The sequence below is a fragment of the Macrotis lagotis genome, chromosome 1 (assembly GCF_037893015.1).
Source record: "Macrotis lagotis isolate mMagLag1 chromosome 1, bilby.v1.9.chrom.fasta, whole genome shotgun sequence".
NCBI classification, from domain to species: domain Eukaryota; kingdom Metazoa; phylum Chordata; class Mammalia; order Peramelemorphia; family Peramelidae; genus Macrotis; species Macrotis lagotis.
The window spans coordinates 187660512-187679903 of record NC_133658.1 but is presented as its reverse complement, the minus strand read 5'-3'; the positions used below and the strand labels follow the sequence as shown (position 1 = coordinate 187679903).

Genomic DNA, 19392 nt, shown 5'->3' with positions numbered 1-19392 from the left:
CGCCGCTTCCGCTTTCCGGCCAGGGTGAGTCAACCCCCTTCCGACTTCCGCCCTATCACGCCTCCTATTGGCTCCGGCTCGTCCTATTCCCGCCCCTTCCTTAGCCTCTTCCCCTGGACGGAAGTGCGTCATTCCGGCGCGAAAAAAAGAACTTCGGGTGGGAGGAGGCGGTTTGGCGGCCGAGCGCCCTCGGTGGGCTTCCTCTCGCCCGCCGGGCCGCCCCTCCCCGTCCTCGGAGGTCGCTCCCCGCGGCGCTGGAGAGACCCGGCTTGAGTTTTCGGACGTCCCCGAGCAGCCCCTGGAGGTTCTGCGGGGCGGGTGAGGAGAAGGCCCCGAGGGAGGGACCTGCGAACCGGCCGGGGGCGGGGGTGGGGTGCGGGAGAGGGAGCTGAGTCAGGGCCTGAGGCTGGAGGGCAAGCGCTCCTGGCACTACTCCTCCATTCGCCCGTCGCCTGCCACCCCCCGACCCCGACCCCTTGCCCCCCATCTACGTCAACTCCGGGAGGATTCCCTTAGCTTCTCCCGAGTCCCGTGGCCGCGGGCTCCAAGCAGAGCTTTCGGATTTGTGCCAGGCCTCCTGCCTGGTTAGAGTGTCTCTGTCACTTTATGGGCGACCCCCTTCTCAAATGATTAAAATATAGTTTTGAAAGTTAAAGGAGCCCTCGTCGTTGAAGTTGTTAACTATTTTGTGTTTGCTGATGAAGCACTCGGGTGGACTCCATTGATGTTCCTCAGCTTGCTACAGACTTCCCTGGGCCCACCTTCTTTTTTCAATTAGGGGTTTCTGGGTGATAACTTTTATGCCACTTTTGGTACCCAGGTCATCTTTTGCTGATACACTTATAACCTATACATACATGCTTGTCCTGCATCTCTATGTCTCCCACTGGTCACCTTCGATTTTGAATGGGAAGTACCATTGAATCACAGCTATGTAAAATTATTAAACGACTGTTGGTATTTTTTAAAAGATTGATTCCAGAACAGCTTGGGATTATTGAAGTTCCTGCATGCTTTCCTGAATATGTATGACATTTGGGCTAACTTATTGTTGATTAAGGGTACCTTTTTAACTTATACTTAAAGGACCAACCAACCCATCCAACAGCATTTCATCATCTAGTTATTTAATATTCTTAATCAGCTTGATTTTTCCTAGTTGGACTGACAAGCTGATTTGTTTTTGAATGATGATTTTGTTGAGGGGGTCTTTTGATATTCTAGTACTTCATAGGTTTAACACAATATCATCTGTAAGCAGGAGCATCCAGAGGATATCTATCTGTTGGGAACCTTTTATATTTGGAACCTACACAAAACATCCTCTATGACAGGGGTGAACCCTTTTGGTGAGCATATATCTTAATGTCTCATAGCTTCCTTTATATTGATAACCAGAAGGTTGTAAAACTATTGTTTCTAATTATATCTATAAATTAGTTCCCAGTCATTTGAGTGGCTACTACATGCTGGAACCTGTACTAGATACTGGAAACACAAATACAAAAATTGAGACAGTTCTTGCCTTTAGGATCTTATGTTCATATATAAGTAAATGTAGAATGTTATGCCAAATAATTGTAGACCAACAACTGTAAATGAATTAGAAATATGAATTAAGTATTTTGAAGGAGGGAGCATTTGAACTGAACCTTGAAGAAAACTAAGTGCTCTAAAAAGATAATGGGCAGAGAGAGAGAGAGACCAATCTGGGTATGAGGGAGCAGCCTTTGCAAAAGCAGATAATAAAGTCACATATCAGGAGCATCAATTTGCCTGGAATATAGAATGAGTGAGCCTACAAAGAAAAGTTAGATCTTAGACCAGTAAGTACTTTAAATGCCAAAATGAGGAATTTTATTTTATCCTAAAAGCAATTGAAAGTTTCTTGAAACTACAATTGGTTGCTTATAGGACATATCTAAAAAAGCAAAACTATGCAATCATTTCCTGTCATCTGCACATTAGAATGTATCCCTAGGTCTTAGCATAGTAATTGTATATGAAATATCCTCCACGAATACTTGCTAACTGACATATATAGAATAAAAATGATAAAAAATATATCAGGTGAATCCAAAAAAGCAAAAGTTGTAGTCATGCTATTAGAAAAAGGAATTCCTATTTGGCATTTGTGGGGAAGGTAGGTTGGAGAGGCAAGAGTTTGGATACTGGGATAGGAGTTGATGAGAGCCTGGTGGTTGTGGTATGAATAAGAGAAGATGAATGTGAAAGATGTTGAAGTCTCATTAACAAGACTTAGCAACTGATTTGGATATGGAGAAATGAGCAAGTGAGTAATTGAGGAAAGAGTTTACATTGTGAATATATATTTCAGGAAGAAGGGAAGTCTTTCAACAGAAACTATGAAAAGTCAAAGATAATGAGGTTTTTTGGAGGTATGTTGAGTTTGCTATTTGTGAGATAACTAGATGGAGATATCTAGATAGAGATTCAGGCCTATAGCTCAGGTGGTAGATGAAGGCCAGATATATTAATTTTGGAGTCATTTGCTTAGGAAAACATAGTTGGAGCTATGAGAACAGATAAGATCACTGAGACAAAATGTAGAGAGAGAGAAGAGAATAGAACCCAGGAGAAAGCCTTAGGTTATATACAGCCATAAAAGGTAGGACATGGGTAATGAACCTATAAAGGTGACAGAATAGGATTGATTCAACAGAGAGGAGATAAGCTACCATGTAGAACAGTGTCATGAATCCCCAAGGAGGAGAAATGATTGAGAATGAGGAAGTGACTAACCTTCTCCTACAGTGTCAGATGCAACAGAGAACCAAGAAGTATATTGACTGATTGGATTCAGCGAAAAAGAAATCATTGATGACCTTAGGCAGAGCAGTTTTAAGTTTATGGTTGGGAGAGATGCTGTATAGCAAGGCTCTGAGAAGTGACTGGGTGATTGAAAGTAAAGGCAGTTAGTGTAAACAATTTTGTCTAGGAGTTTGGACTGTAAGTAAGGGGAGGTGTAGAAATATAACTCAAGAGAATGGCAAAATCAAGTGAAAAAATATTCTATAATTTTAAGAAATGCATGGGTAACATTTTATTTTGTTCCACCAAAGCAAGTGGCCTTTTTTTTGCACTCAGAAATTAAGGGATATTAACCAGTTGTGTAGTCTGTAGCAGTGGTCTGCCATAGAAAAATCTGTAAAAGCCTGCCTTTCCTTCACACTTTTCAATAAGAGTAATCTCAGGGTTATGCACTTTAGGAAAAATCAATGTGTTTATATTCCAGAACAATTTTTAATAATAATAGTTCATATTTAAGTAGTGCTTTAAGGTTAAACTTGTGCTTTCTTCAAAAAAGAAAAGCTGGTAGGTAGGTAGTTCAAGCATTATCATTCTCATATACCAGGAAACTGAGTAACTGAGTCTTGGGTTGTTATTTACTTTGTACATTTTTCACTATATCAGGTACACTATTTGACTTCACAGCAGAGGTTAGAGTAAGGACCCAGATTTGAGGATTTTTAAAAGATTGGTACTCACAAAGAAAATGCAAGCATTAGTTTGATGACCATGTAGCAGAACAAACAGGTAAAAAGGAAAACAAGACACACTCACTCTCTCTCTCTCTCTCTCTCTCTCTCTCTCTCTCTCCCCTCTCCCCCCCTCCCCCCCCCCCCTCCCCCCCTCCCCCCTCCCCCCCTGCCCCCCACCCAGGAAAGGTCTCAGGAAGTTAATGTGTTCATAGTAGGGTATGAGTGAGAAAGGCCTTCTATAAAAGATGAACTTTGTCGGAACAGAAAATCACCACCTGATATGGGAGGTGGTATATTTTTTAAAGATTTTATTTATTTTGAGTTTTACAATTTTCCCCCTAATGTTACTTCCCACCCCACACAGAAGGCAATTTGCCAGTCTTTACATTGTTTCCATGGTATATGTTGATCCAAATTGAATGTGATGAGAGAGAAATCATATCCTTTAAGGAAGAAACATGAAGTAAAGGAGATAGCAAGATCAGACTATAAGATATCAGTTTTTTTCCCCTAAATTAAAGGTAATAGTCCTTGGTCTTTGTTCAAACTCCACAGTTCTTTCTCTGGATACAGATGGTATTCTCCATTGCAAATTGTCCCTGATTGTTGCACTGATAGAATATCAGGTTTTGGTTTTTTTTTCTAAATTAAAGGTAATAGTCTTTGGTCTTTGTTCAAAGTCCACAATTCTTTCTCTAGATACAGATGATATTCTCCATTGCAGATAGCCCAAAATTGTCCCCGATTGTTGCACTGATGGAATGAGCAAGTGCATCGAGGCTGATCATCACCCCCATGTTGCTGTTAGGATATACAATGTTTTGCTGGTTCTGCTCATCTTGCTCAGCATCAGTTCATGCAAACCCCTCAAGGCTTCCCTGAATTCCTGTCAGGGTGGGGGAGGGGGGCATTCTTAATTGGACCCAGATGTGTTGGGAGAGATTCTCTCCCTTTCTGGAGTAGAAGGAGGTTCCTAAGAAAGATTTGGTGTTTTTAAGTGAGAATTTAAGGTGTGATCAGGTTCTCCAAAAGTAGGTGTTAGTGCACAGCTGCTACAGTTCAACAGGAGCCTTGTCCAATCAGGAATAGAGGTTATTCGTAGGATTAGAATGACTCAGGGCAACTGAAAAGCGTTGACTGTTATTGCTTACATGTTTATTATGGTCATTAGAACTACTTAAAAGGTAATTGCATATTAGAGTTCTATCACTTATAAAAACAATCACATAGTTTCAAAAATTATAATTATCATACCAAGTCAGGTCAACAGACATTTATTTACAAAGCATTCTCTATGTGCCTGACATTGTGTTAAATTCTGGGGATAAAAAGAAAGACAAAAATAGACAAAAATCTCAAAGAGCTCACAATCTAATAGGAGAGAAAACATGCAAACAGCTATATACAAAAAAGATATTTATAAATTGAAAATAATCTCAGAAAGAAGGCAATGAGATTAAGGAGGACTGGGAAAAGTTTCTTTCAGAAGGTAAGATTTTAACTGAGCATTGCAGGAAGCCAGGAGTCAGAGGTCAAGGAGAGCTTTCTAGACAACGGAGACAACTAGTAACACTATCAAGAGGAACATGTGAGGAACAGCAAGGAGGCCAGAGTCAGTAGATCATAGAGTATATGAATGAAAGTAAAGATAGGAGACTGGAAAAGGAGAAAGATCAGGATGTTAAGGCCTTTAAAAGGCACACAGAGGATTTTATATTTGATCCTGGAAATATCAGAGAGCCATTGGAATTTATTGAATAGGAGGGTGATATGATCAGACTCATGCTTTAAGAATAAGAATTTGACAGCTGAATAGAAGATGGGTTAGAATAGGGGAAAATTTGATAGGGAGACCAATTAGAACCCTGTTCCAATAGTGACTATGAGGTGATAAAAGGCCTGTACAATAGTGTCAAAGGAGAGAAGGGATCATAAACAAAAAATATTGATTGGAGAAGTAGAATTGCCAGAATTTGGCAAAGATTGGATTTCGGAGGTGAATGAAAGTAAGGAGTCAAGGATGATACCTGGATTGCCAGTTTGTGTGAACAAAGAATGGTGGTTACCCTCAAGAGTAATAGGGAGGGGCGGCTAGGTGGCACAGTGGATAAAGCACTGACCCTGGAGTCAGGAGTACCTGGGTTCAAATCCGGTCTCAGACACTTAATAATTACCTAGCTGTGTGACCTTGGGCAAGCCACTTAACCCCATTTGCCTTGCAAAAAAAAAGTAATAGGGAATTTAGGAAGAGCGGAGATTTTCCCTGAGAAAGATAATGGTATGTTGGACATGTTTAAAGTACAATAATATTTGGGAAAAAGCACTTACACAGTGGCTGACTGATAGACCAGTAGATATTTATTTCCTTCCCCAGAGATAGGAAAATGGGAAATGTTGGATTGGAAGTCAGGAAAGAAGGTAGGGCTAGATAAATAGATCCAAGAATGCTTTGTATAGATGTAAGTATGATTACTAACAGATTGTGATCTATACCATTATTTCAAATATATTTTCTGTTTCATGTTTTTAGGTATTATCCATATGGTTTTGGCTAAATCATTTTTAATTTCTCTCAGTAGGGCATGAGTACCAATTTTAGAGGCAGAGGATTTGGGCGTGGAGGATTTCAAAGTTGGAGAAGAGGAAGAGGTGGTTGGGGCTCTGGTAAAGGAAGAGGAAAAGAACAAAGAAATGATGGGAAGAAAACCACAGAGAAACATGTTTCTTGTAAGTATGACACCTTATTTTTAGGTATTTATTGCTTGAGGAAGTTCTGAAGCTCCTTGTTGCATGACAGTTAATGGAGTACATAATGAGGTGTGATAAAGTATTCAAAGAGATTTTTGAGACTTTTATCTTGGAGATTTTTTTATCTCATTCCTTTGAAAACAGTTATTTAATTGCCTAAGCATTATTTTTGAAGAAGTTTGAGAATGTTTAATCATAACCTAATATGTCTTTCAGTACAAAACCCAGAACCTTGGCCACAACAATCGACTCTAGACCATCTCATACCATATAAAGGATGGAAATTTTATTTCTCTGAAGGTAAAGTTAAGAGAATAAATGACATTTTCTTGTCTACTTTTTGGAACTCAGGTTTCAAATATGAAACAAAATTTATATTCTGCAACATGGTTTGGTGGATTCTTTATTTTGAAAAGGGTTCTCAGCTTTGTACATAGGCACTGCAATAAAGTGAGAATTTAAAACCTTCCTCAGAGACTTAGTTTGCTTTAATTGAGAAAATCATTCAATCTCTCTGTATCTCATTCTTTTTATCTGTAAAATGAGGAGAGTGGATTTGATGACCTTTACCAGACCCTTCTTGAATTCAGTCTATGCCTTATAAATCCTGGTTCTGCCACTTACTTTTGGGGGCCATTGGCCAAACTACTCCATCTTTCTGAGATTGGTTTTTCTCATCTTTTAAATAAAAAGGCTAGATCAGATGGCCACTGTGGTGGTACTTTCCAACTTAGTGAACCTATCTGGATGGGATTTAGTTATTCAGCAGGCTAAACAGCCAGACATTGTAGTGTACTCCTATAATCCCAGATTCTGGTGAATCTCGTGACCTCCACATTGTAATGAACTAAGTCAATTAGGTATCCACACTAAGTCCAACACCACTGTGTCTGGAAGCTAAGAACCATCACACTGCCTGAGGATGGTTGTAATCAACCCAGTTCAAGAACAAAACAGTAGTTCAAAGCTACCATTGCCAATCAGGGTGAGATCAGACACTTGAATGTCCTTTGGCCACATGGACATTAAATTTATCATTTGTTTAATATTCTTTTCATAATTGATAATCACTTAGGCTTTTGCATAGAAGAAAACAACTTTAGAAATCATCTAGCCTAAGTCTTAATTTGCAGATAAGAAAGCTGAGGCCTCATGCATAGAATATAGATCTTCTAATCCCAGCCCTCTGATGTTTCTCTTAGACCATGAAACCTCTTAATGTCTATATGCATCAAGGTAATATGTGTGTGTGTGTAAATATACATACACATATATATACATATGTATATACAGAATTCTTTTGATACTGATAACATATTTCATTAGTTTACAGCAATAGCTCTCCTTTTGTTAAGAAGATTCAAGCATTTGAAAATTTTTTCACAAAGCACATTGAGTTGTATGATAAGGTAAGAATTCCATATAACAAAAATTCTTAATTTAATATATAAGCACTATTTTCAAAATACTTAATGAAAATACTCTTTTTAAAATTCAGTTATAAAATTTGCTTGCATGTTTATGTCTTTTTATTCTAGGATGAAATTGAAAGAAAAGGGAGTATTTTGGTGGATTATAAAGAACTGATACAAGATGATAAATTAATTAGCTTGATACCAAACTTAGCAACTGAATTGAGAGATGTGCCTGAAAAAACATTAGCCTGCATGGGTCTGGCAATTCATCAGGTAAAAATGTATATCATAGAACTTTGTTTGATTTTGAGAGAAAGCAGATTCCTCAGAGTAGTCACTTTAAAAATATTACTCTTTTAGCATTCACTAACAAAAACATCTCTAATGATTAGGACTAGCAATATTCCTAGATTATAAACCTCAGGATACAATGGCATTTACACCAACATCCTATCGATACTGTAGTTCAATGATGTGAATAATAATAGTTAACAGTTATTTTGAATGTTCCTCATGGATAGGTAATGCAGCCCTATGAAGTGTATAGTATAACATTCATACTATTTTCAGAGGGGAAAACTGGCTCACAAAGGCAATGTTATTTGATCAGGATCACATGTCTATTAAATTGCATATTTGGAGCTCTTAAGCCTTTTAATCTTAAGATTCTAAACCCTAGTCTTTATGATTTTTTTTTGATGATTCCTCCTGGGAGAAAATTAATTTGGCTATATTGTGACATGCATCTGTTATCTTAAATAATGTTTTTTTCTGTTGAATTCTTCTGCCATTTGTGTGGAGAATTCTTCTGTCATTTGTGTGGAGTCTTTTTTTTTTGGAGGGGGTTTCAAGGTACTAGGACTAAGTGACTTGCCCAAGGTCACACAGCTAGGTAATTATTAAGTGTCTGAGGTTGCATTTGAATTCAGGTCCTCCTGACTCCAGGACCAGTGCTCCATCTACTGTACCACCTAGCTGCTCCCATGTGTAGAGATTCTTAATTAAAGTTTTACTTTGAGATTTGTGTTTGTCTAATTATTTTTTCCCCAGACCTATAATTTCATTGATGAAGAAATTCTTTCTACTAGTTCAGATCAGCAACTATTTTATAATTTGTCATCTTAGAGAATTGTCTAGAATACTAAAGGTTAAATAATTTGCCTTAGGATTCTTGAACCCAGGTCTCCTAACTCTTTAAAATTATATTACATTGACATTCTCAAATTTTTTTAGATACCAGAGAATTCTTAGGTAGATAGAATCAAGTCAGGAAATAGTGACATGAGGCCTCCTTGTTGACTCTTTTAGTCAGGGAGACTTGGTAGTCAAGTCATGAGAAATGCCTAACTTGGAGCTTGAAAACCCAAACTTGAGACAATGGGTCAGGTCAAATGGCAGTCACCTGTCATGGCAAAAGCATAGCGAATTGCAAAGGACTATTAGAGTCCTTATTAGCTACAATGTTTCTGAAAATATCATGTATAAAATTAATTTCTCTATAAAATAATATAAAGAAGTCTGTGTTTTACCTCTCTAGATATTAACAAAAGATCTTGAAAGACATGCAGCAGAATTACAGGCCCAAGAGGGATTATCAAGTGAAGGGGAAACAATTGTAAATGTACCACATATCATTGCAAGGTAAAGAAGAAATTTGTGGTATAAAATTTCTTAGAATTGAAAGCTTTTTAAGAAAGTTTTTATTTAAAAGAATCTACTATTGAAATGATTTGCATTTAGTTGTATGTTTTTATGTGAACTAATTCCAAGTCTTACAAGGCAGATGTGAACATTGTTATTTTTTAATATTCAAACACTGTATACTTACTAATGACATTATTACCTGTATTTTTTAGTTATAGCTATGGTGTACAATTGAGTTGCCAAGTCTACTTGTGATGAATTTTTGTTGTATTTAATACCAGTTATGAGACATAAAAGAGTGGATGAATGAATTCAGATATATTAGTTACAACTTAAAAAATTATTATTTAAACACAGATATAACTATGTAAATTGAAAGAAAGTAGATATGGCATATCAACTTTGACTAGAATTTATAGATGAAATTCAGTGTTGGGTGGGTTTTTTGCCCAATTTTGTAAAATGTTATTTTACTTTGTCCAACTTTATGCAAAGATAGTTTTCAGTATTCATCTTTTTTTTTTAAGATTTTGAGTTCCACATTTTTCTACCTTTCTTCCCAAAACAGTGAATTATTTGTATGTACAATCATATTTAACTTATTTCTACATTAGTCATGTTGTGAAGAATAAGAACTAATGGGGGGGAAATCATGAAAAAGAAAAAAAAGCAAAACAAGTTTTAAAAAGTGAAAATAGTATGTTTTAGTCTGCATTCAGACTCCTCATTTTTTCTCTGATTGTGGACAGCATTCTCCATCACAAGTCTTATAGAATTGTCCTTGATCTCAGTGTTGTTTTTTTAAGAAGCATTGACATTTTTTTTAAATTGGATGTCATTAGAGCACCTTCTAATTTCATCATTTATTTCTCTTCATATAGTCCTACTTGTGGGATTTTTTTCCCCTACAAATAACTTCTTAGGGGAAAGAAAGGGTGGGGAAAAAAAGGTCCTTGTCTCTTTAATGATATCTTCACTCTGTGATTTCATACATAGTTTGATAATTCAGTAGTAGCTCCTAAAAGGTATATGGAAACATACACAGACACCACCATCTTTTTTTTTCATTGTTTTTTATTTTTCTTAATAAAATCTTTTATATGTGTTTCTGTTATTTTAGGGTATACAACTATGACTCCCTAACACAGCTGAAAAATGTCCGAGCCAATTGTTATGGGAAATACATTGCTTTAAGAGGAACAGTTGTTCGAGTTAGTAATATAAAACCTCTTTGTACCAAGATGGCTTTTTTGTGTGCTGCCTGTGGAGAAATACAAAGCTTTTCTTTTCCAGATGGAAAATACAGTCTTCCCACAAAGGTAATTTCAAGTCTTCATTGTCAAAGAATTTTTTTTAATTCTTAGAGAATAAACAGTACCAAATGGTGTCTTGAATAGTCAGTTTATTTTTATTTTTCATTTTTTTTGTGTGAGAAAGAAGAGCATTCTAGAGTTATAGGCAAGGAGATGGGAAATGCAAAGTCATACCTGGGGAAGATCAAGTACATTGGAACATAGTGTGTGTGAGAGGGAGGAATAGGAGATCAAGATGCAAAAGTAGGTTATCACCAAATGGCAAAGGGCTATAAATGCCAAACAAAAGAGTTCACATATTATCCTAGAGGCTATAAAAAGCCACTGTCATCAAATGAGTTAATGGGTGTGAAAGTGCTTTGCCACTAAAGATATGAGGGAGCATTTTTATGAATCTTTTTATTTAATTGATGTTTTATTTTTCCAAATACAAGTTATGAAAGTTTTTTCAACATTTGTCCATATACATATGTGTATTTTTAAAATACAAAATTTCCTTCCACCCTTCCCACCCCCCCCCAGTGGCAATCAAGTTAACATTGTACATATATATTTTTCATAAACATGTTTACAAATTAGTCATTTTTCAGCGTGAGTGATTAGGATTAAGGGAAAGAGATAGATAGGAGATCATTTTTTATAAAGTGTTCATCAGATTCTGAAGGGTTTTGTTTTGTTTTTCTTCCTCTGGTTGGGGATAGCTTTGTCCATAGCCAGTCTAATATGGTTGTCTTAGCTTTCTCAGCTGCTGAGAGGAGCTGCTTCCATTAAGGTTATTCTTCTTGCAGTGTTTCTGTTAACATGTACGCTGTTCTCTTGGTTCTGCTCCCTTTGCTCAGCATCAGATCCTGTAAGTAATTCCATGCTTCTCTAGAATCCAACTATTTATGGTTTCTTATAGAACAATAATATTCCATAGTATTCATGTACCAAAACTTATTTAACCATTTCCCAATTGATGGGCATCCCCTCAATTTTCAATTCTTTGCCACAACAAAAAAAAAAACTGCTATGAATATTTTGGAACATGTGAGACTTTTCCCATTTTTTTTTAATGGTATTTTTTGGACATAGACCTAGAATTAGAATTGCTGGTTCAAAGGGAATGGACATTTTTATTGCTCTTTGGCCATAGTTTCATATTGTTCTCAAGAATGGTTGGATCTATCCATGATTCCACCAACAATGCATCAATGTCCCAATCTTCCCACAACCTCTCCAACATTGATCATTTTCCCTTTTTTCTTATTTTAGCCAATCTGATAGGTGTGAGGTGATACCTCATAGTTGTTTTAATTTGCATTTCTCTAATCAATAATGATTTGGAGCACTTTTTCATATTATATATAGCTTTAATTTCTTCATTTGAAAACTGTTCATATCCTTTGACATTTATCAATTGGGGGATGACTTGAAACCTTACAAATTTGGTGCAATTCTCTATATATTTTAGAAATGAGACCTTTATCAGAACTCATGGTTGTGAAGATTTTTTCCCAGCTTTCTGCTTTCCTTCTAATTTTGGCAACATTGATTTTATTAGTATAAAAACTTTTTAATTTAATGTAGTCAAAATTATTCATTTCATAGTTTATTAATGTACTCTGTTTCTTGTTTGGATAGTGAGTTTTTTATTTGTACTACCTTACTCCCTTTCTCAGAATCCTTTTTTTTTGTTATTGTCGTCATTCCTGTTTCAATTGTGTATGAATCTTGTGATCCCATTTGGGATTTTCTTGAAAAAGATGCTGTCCATTTGTATCCTTTTACCATTTACCAAATGAGGAATGACTTATATTTTTATAAATTTGACAGCGTATAAATTTGAGAATGAGGATTTTATCCAAGAAACTTCAAATTTTCCCCAATTTTCAAATTTCCTTCTAATCTTGGTCACATTGGTTTTGTTTGTACAAAACTTTTTTAATTTAATATAATCAAAATTGCCTATTTTACATCTTAAAATACTCTTTATCTCTTGTTCAGCCTATGAATTCTTCTGTCCATAAATATGATAGATAATATGTTCCATCTTCTAATTTATTTTTGACATCTTTATGTCTAGCTCATGTATCTATTTTGACCTTATCTTGGTAAATGGTATAAGATATTGGTCTATACCTAATTTCTTCCAGATTGCTTTTTAGTTTTCCCAACAATTTTTACCAAAAAGAAAATTCCTATCTAAATGTTTAATTAAATCTTTTACATTTATAAAACACAAGGCTACTATAGTCATTTGCTACTATGTATTGTCTATCTACCCTTCCCCTGAACCACTATTCTATTCCTTAGCATTACCAGATAGTTTTGATAATTATTGTCATATAATAGAGATTAAGATCTGGATATTCTTGACCTTTTGTTTTTTCAAATTAATTTTGTTATAATTTTCCAACTAAAATAATTTTTTGCAATTTAATTGAGATGGCATTGAATAAGATTGATTTAGATAGAATTATCATTTTTATTATATTGTTCAGCCTACTCATGAGTAATTAATATTTGTCCAATTATTTGTAACTGACTTTATTTGTATAAAAAGTGTTTTATAATTATGTTCATGTAGTTCATATAGTTCCTAAGTTTATCTTGGCAGTACGTTCCCAGGTATTTTATATTGTCTATAGTTATTTTATTTTATTTTTAGTTTTTTTTTTTTTTGTAAGGCAAACGGGGTTAAGTGGCTTGCCCAAGACCACATAGCAGGTAATTAATTATTAAGTATCTGAGACCGGATTTGAACCCAAGTACTCCTTACTCCAGGGCCGGTGCTTTATCCTTTATGCCACCTAGCCATCCCCGTCTATAGTAATTTTAAATTAACTATCTCTTACTACTTCTTACAGGACTTTGTTGGTGATATATAGAAAGGCTAGTGATTTATGTGGGGTTTATTTTGTTTCCTGCTACTTTTCTAAAACTTAATTGTTTCAACTAATTTTTATTTGAATCTGTAGAATTTTCCAAGTATACCATCATATTATCTGCAAAAAGAGATAGTTTTATTACTTCTTTGCCCATTATGATTCCTTCAGTTTCCTTTTCTTCTTTTATTTCTATCACTAGCATTTTTAGCACAGTATTGAATAATGTTGGTGATAATGGACATCCCTTGTTTCACTTCTAATCTTATTGGAAAGGTTTCTATTTTAATCCTCATTACAGATAATGTTTGCTGATGGTGTAGATACTTATCATTTTAAGGAAAAATTCATTTGTACCAATGCTTTCAAGTATTTTTTAAAAGGACTGGGTGTTGTATTTTGTCAAAAGCTTTTTCTGCATTTTTTGATAAAATGATTTTTTTTACTTTGTTATTGACATAATTATGTTAATAGTTTTTACTTTTATTGAATCAGTCTCACAATTCTGGTATAAATCCCACTTGGTCATAATATGTAATCTTTTTATATAATATTATTTATATTTTTTCATCTATATTCATTAGTGAAATTTGTACTTTTCTTTCTCTGTTTTTTGCTTTTCTCGTTTATATATCAACACTACTTTTGTTTCATAAAAGGAGTTTGTTAGAACTCCTTGGAAATAATTCCAAAAATTTGTTTAATATTGGAAATGTTAAAGTGATAGAAGTCATTTGTAAATCTGTCTGGTCCTGATGGTTTTTTCCTAGGAAGCTCATTTATGGCCCATTCAATTTCTTTTTCCTGATTTATTTAGATATTCTATTTCTTCTTTTGTTTATGTTTTTGGTTAAATATTCATCTTCAACAAAAATGTTAAATTTTTTGGCACATAATTGAACAAAATACTCCTAATGATTGCTTTGATTTCATCTTCATTTTTGATGCTGTTTATTTGAGTTTCTTCTTTTTTTATATTTTTATTTTTATTTTTAAAAATTATATTAACCAATGGGTCATCTATTTTAGTTATTTTTATAATAACTCCTGGTTTTATTTATTAATTCAAAGGTTTTCTTAAACTCAGTTTTATTAATCTCACCTTTGATTTTTTTCAGGATTTTCAGTTTGGTGCTTAATTGGTGATTTTTAATTTGTTCTTCTAGTTTTTTAAAAAAAATTGCATGTCCAACTCATTGATCTGCTCTTTCTCTATTTTATTGCTTTTAGTATTTAAGAGTTATAAAATATTGCTTTTTGCTATTTCATATGTCATCTCATTATTATCATTCTCTTTAATAAAATTAAGGTTTCGAAGACTTATTCTTCAATCTCTCTTTAAGATTAGATTATTTAGTCTCCAATTTTTTTATTGTGTTTCCATGGTCTTTTTATTAAATATAATATTTATTGCATTATGATCTGAAAAGGATGCATTTAATATTTCTGCTTTTATGAATTCAACTATGATCAAATAAAAGGTTAATTTATGTAAAGATGCCATGTGTAAGCTAAAAAATGGATATATTCCTTTCTCTTCCCAGTTCTCTCCTGATGAATAGAACAGAATAGAGAAAGAGCTATCATATTTAGCTTATCCAGGATTTTATTAATCTTGACTTCCTATTAATTTTTTTGCTTAGATTTATCTAGTTGTGAGAGATAAAGGTTTTTTAAAAAGTAATTTTGCTAGCTATTTCCATCTGGATTTCATTTACCTTTTCCTTTAAAAATTTGGATGCTATACCATGTAGTGCATATATGTTTAGTTTGATATTCATTATTTATGGTACCTTTTAACATTATGTAGTTTCCCCTATATCTTTTTAAATTAAATCTATTTTGACTTTAATTTTGTCTGAGATCCTGATCACTGCCCCTGCTTTTTTTTTTGGCATCAGTTGAAGCATAATAAAATTTTCTCCTGTCCTTTATTTTTACCTTTTGTGTCTTTTAGTTTTAAATGTGTTTCTTGTAAACAGCATATTGTCATATTGTTTTTTAATTCATTCTGCTTGTTTCTTTTTTATTTTCATCCTTTTCACATTCAAAATTTTAATTACTAGTTATGTATTTCATTCATCCCATTTTTCCTCATTGTTTCTTCTTTCTCTCTTTTTATTCAACCCCCTCCTCAGGAATCGAATTTACTTATGACCACTGCCTCCCTAACCTTTGTACCCTTCTAAAAGTCCGTGCCTTATCCTATCCCCTTGTCCTCTTATTTCTCTGTGAGTTAAAAAGACTTTTAAACCCTTCTCTAAGTGTATGTTATTACTACTAATACAGTTCTGATGAGATTAAGGTTCACAGACTACCTGCCCAACACTATATCCTTCCCTTCATTGTAAAAATTTATACTTCTTTTTTATCAGATACTGTGCTTCATTTTGCTTCTCCTTATTTTTAGGATCATCCCTTCATAATTAATTCAACCCAAAGCCTTCTCTCTCTCTCTCTCTCTCTCTCTCTCTCTCTCTCTCTCTCTCAATATATATATACATATATATATATAAATAATAGGTATAGCTAGATATAGCTATATATGCTCTTTCAAACTATCCTACAAATGAGTACAGTTTTGAGTTACAAATATCATTTTCCTATACAAGAAGAGTTTGGCTTTATTAAATACTTATGATTAGCCTTTCATGTTTACCTTCTTATATTTCTCCTGATTAAAAGTCAAATTTTCTCTTAGATTCTGTCTTTTCCTTGAGAATACTTGAGGGCAGCTAGGTGGTGTAGTGGATAAAGCACCGGCCCTGGAGTCAGGAGTACCTGGGTTCAAATCCAGTCTCAGACACTTAATAATTACCTAGCTGTGTGGCCTTGGGCAAGCCACTTAACCCCATTTGCCTTGCAAAAACCTTAAAAAAAAAAAGAAGAAAAAAGAATACTTGAAAGTCCTTAAGGTCATTAAATGACCATTTTTCTCATGCCTCACTTATTTCTTAATCCTTATTACTTGGACATCAGCTTCCTCCAAATCAAATGAAAATTGTCTTCTGAAACATAGTTGACATATTTATGGCCATCTAGCATAATAAGAGTAACAGCAGACTTTCAGGTTCTCTGATTGTATTCTTGTTCAAAATGTTGAGCCATTCTTGCTGATTTGTTTATTTGCACAGGAACTTTGCATTCCTCTTTCCAGTGCATTCATCACTGTTTGTACATAGCTATAAACAAAATATACTTTTGCTTCTTTGCTCATACTGCATTAATGGTGGTCTTGTATCTGAAAGTTGTAATCTTTGTTTCCTCAATCTTTTATTTTTACAGTTAGATTTTATTTTCACAATTAGATTTTTTTCTGTTCTATCTTTGCAGATTCTTTTTAAACTCAAATCTCAAATCTGTATTAGTGATGTAGAATATCAGTTCCTTGAGTACTGTCTTTTGTCTCTTTTTGTATCCTTAGCACTTAGTATAGTGTCTGAAGCATAGTAGGTACTTAATGAATGTTTATTGATTACTTCTTTAGTCCATACATAAAAGAATGTTCTAGAGCAGAGATTCTTAACCTTGAGTCAATTAACTTATTTTTTCAATATTTTCATAATTGTATTTTAATATAACTTATTTCCTTTGTAATTCTATGTATTTTCTTTTGTGTGTGTGTGTGTGTGTGTGTGTGTGTGTGTGTGTATAAAAATTTTGAGACGGTTTCCTCAGATGGCCAAAGAGAATCTAAGAATTTCTGCATTAAAATCAGTGAAATTAGTTCACCCTGTTGGGAATTTTTCATTACTAGTATAGACCTATACTCAATCTCTCCCTTGGTGTCACTTTTGTTGCAAAGTCTTTGTTTTTCCCACTGTCTGCCATAGAATATCTTGCTTCTGGCCAGTTCACAAGTAAATTATATTTTTCAGACTCAAGAACTATCATATCCCATTTTTTTAATATGACATTTATTTTCTTGACTGATTCCTTAGATGGGAGTATGTAAAAGTTATTCCCATTGCTGACTATATGGAAACCTACACCCCCACCCCAAGTCTGATTGTATTGTGTATTACCTTGGAATCTCTCAATTTTACATTTCTTTTTCCTTTTTCTAATTTTTCTTTATTTTTTCTTTAATATTTATTCTCATTTTGTAATAAAATATTCTTGTTTAAGAGTAATCGAAATACCCCCTCCCCCCATAAATATAGACTTGCTTGAGCAATAAAGGGGAAAGAAAAAAATTAAAATAAAAAAAATAATAGTAATAATTGTAGGTATGGCCAGGTGGTGCAATGGATGGAGCATCAGCCCTGGAGCCATGAGCACCCAAGCCCACATCCAGCCTCGTAAACCCAACAATCACCCAGCTGTGTGACATGCAAGTCACCTGAACCCCACTGCCCTGCAAAAACCAAAAAAAAGACCCAAATTAAAATAAAATAGTAATAACAGTAGGGGTGGCTGGGTGGCAGACAGAGCATTGGCCCTTGAGCCTGGAGCACCCGGGTCCAAATCTGGCCTCAGACACCCAAAGATCACCCTGTCATATGGCCTCAGGCAGGCCACCCAGCCCCATTTGCCCTGCAACCCCCCCAAAAATAATAATAATAAAAAATGTGCTTGAGTCTTTGTTCCAACACCAACAACTCTGTTGTGGGTGGATCACATTCTTTATGATAAATCCATGGCAAAAGTTACTTCCATATTTTTCCACCATTGCCATTGCTGATTGCAACTCCTGTCATATTTCTCCACTACCATGTACTATATTTTCTCTCTTCTTTCACTCCGACTCTGCTGTAGGGTAGCTGAGTGGCACAGCAGACAGATCCCTGGCCGTGGGGCCAAGAGGCCCTGAGCCCCCATACCACCCCTTAGGCCCAGCATCCACTTGGCCCTATGGTCCTGGACAGGCCTTCCAATCCCAGCCCCTTGCAAGAAGTAAAAAAAGAAAATGTGTTATATCTGGCCACTCTCCCCGCATGGTCCATCCTCTCCTCCATCACTCACATTCCCGCCCTTCCCCCTGCCCCCCTTCTTACTCCAGATGTCTATACCCCATTGAGTATATATGCTGTTTCCTCTCCTAGCCACCTCTGATGAGAGCGAAGTTTCCCTCATTCCCCCTTGCCTTCCCCCCTTCCATATCATTGCAATAGCTCATTGTAATAAAGAAAAATCTTATTATATGAAATCTCTTGGCCTATTCCCCCCTCTCCTTTTTTTTTCTCCCATTCCATTTCCCTTTTTTCTTTTGACTCCATTTTTATACCATATTTTATCTTCAAATTCAGCTTTCTCCTGTGCTTCAACTATAAAAGCTCCACCTGCTCTATTAACTGAGAAGGTTCATATGAGTATTATCAGCGTCATTTTTATATGCAGGAATACATGCAGTTCATCATCAAATCCCTCATATTTTCCCCTTCTCCTCCAATCTCTATGCCTTACCCAAGTCCTGTATCTGAAGATCAAACCTTCTGTTCAGCTCTGGCCATTCCAACAGGAACATTTGAAATTCCCCTGGTTCATTGAAAGTCCATCTTTTTCCCCTGGAAGAGGACATTCAGCCTTGCTGGGTAGTTCATTCTTGGCTGCATTCCAACCTCTTTTGCCTTCTGGTATATTATATTCCAAGCCCTATGAGCTTCCTGACTGCAGCTCCACAATATTTGAACTGTGTCTTTCTGGCTGCTTGTAATATTTTCTCTTTGACTTGGGAGTTCTGGAATTTGGCTATAATATTCCTAGGGGTTGGTTTTTTGGGATTTCTTTCTCAGGGGGGATCGGTGGATTCTCTCCATTTCTATTTTGCCCTCTGCTTCTAGAATATCAGGGCAATTTTCCTTTAGTAATTCTTTGAAAATGATGTCAAGGCTCTTTTCCTGCTCATGACTTTCAGGTATCCCAATAATTTTTAAATTATCTTTCCTAAGTTTGTTTTCCA

General features: G+C 35.2%; 1 protein-coding gene across 6 annotated transcripts in view; it reads left to right on the top strand.

Annotated features, from left to right (window-relative positions):
- Window positions 1–145: 145 nt before the first annotated feature.
- MCM8 (minichromosome maintenance 8 homologous recombination repair factor) overlaps window positions 146–19392 on the top strand; it is a 63397-nt gene continuing 44150 nt past the window's right edge. For 3 of the 6 annotated variants that reach the window (XM_074209487.1, XM_074209489.1, XM_074209492.1), the window contains exons 1-7: window positions 146–318; window positions 6083–6230; window positions 6468–6551; window positions 7578–7660; window positions 7790–7939; window positions 9204–9307; window positions 10431–10629. In XM_074209487.1, coding sequence (XP_074065588.1) covers window positions 6086–6230; window positions 6468–6551; window positions 7578–7660; window positions 7790–7939; window positions 9204–9307; window positions 10431–10629 — 765 coding nt within the window. In that variant the 5' untranslated portion in view covers window positions 146–318; window positions 6083–6085. Of the gene's footprint in view, window positions 319–1261; window positions 1350–6079; window positions 6231–6467; window positions 6552–7577; window positions 7661–7789; window positions 7940–9203; window positions 9308–10430; window positions 10630–19392 lie in introns of all 6 variants that reach the window. The other 3 variants (XM_074209491.1, XM_074209488.1, XM_074209490.1) reach the window with 3 other exon arrangements.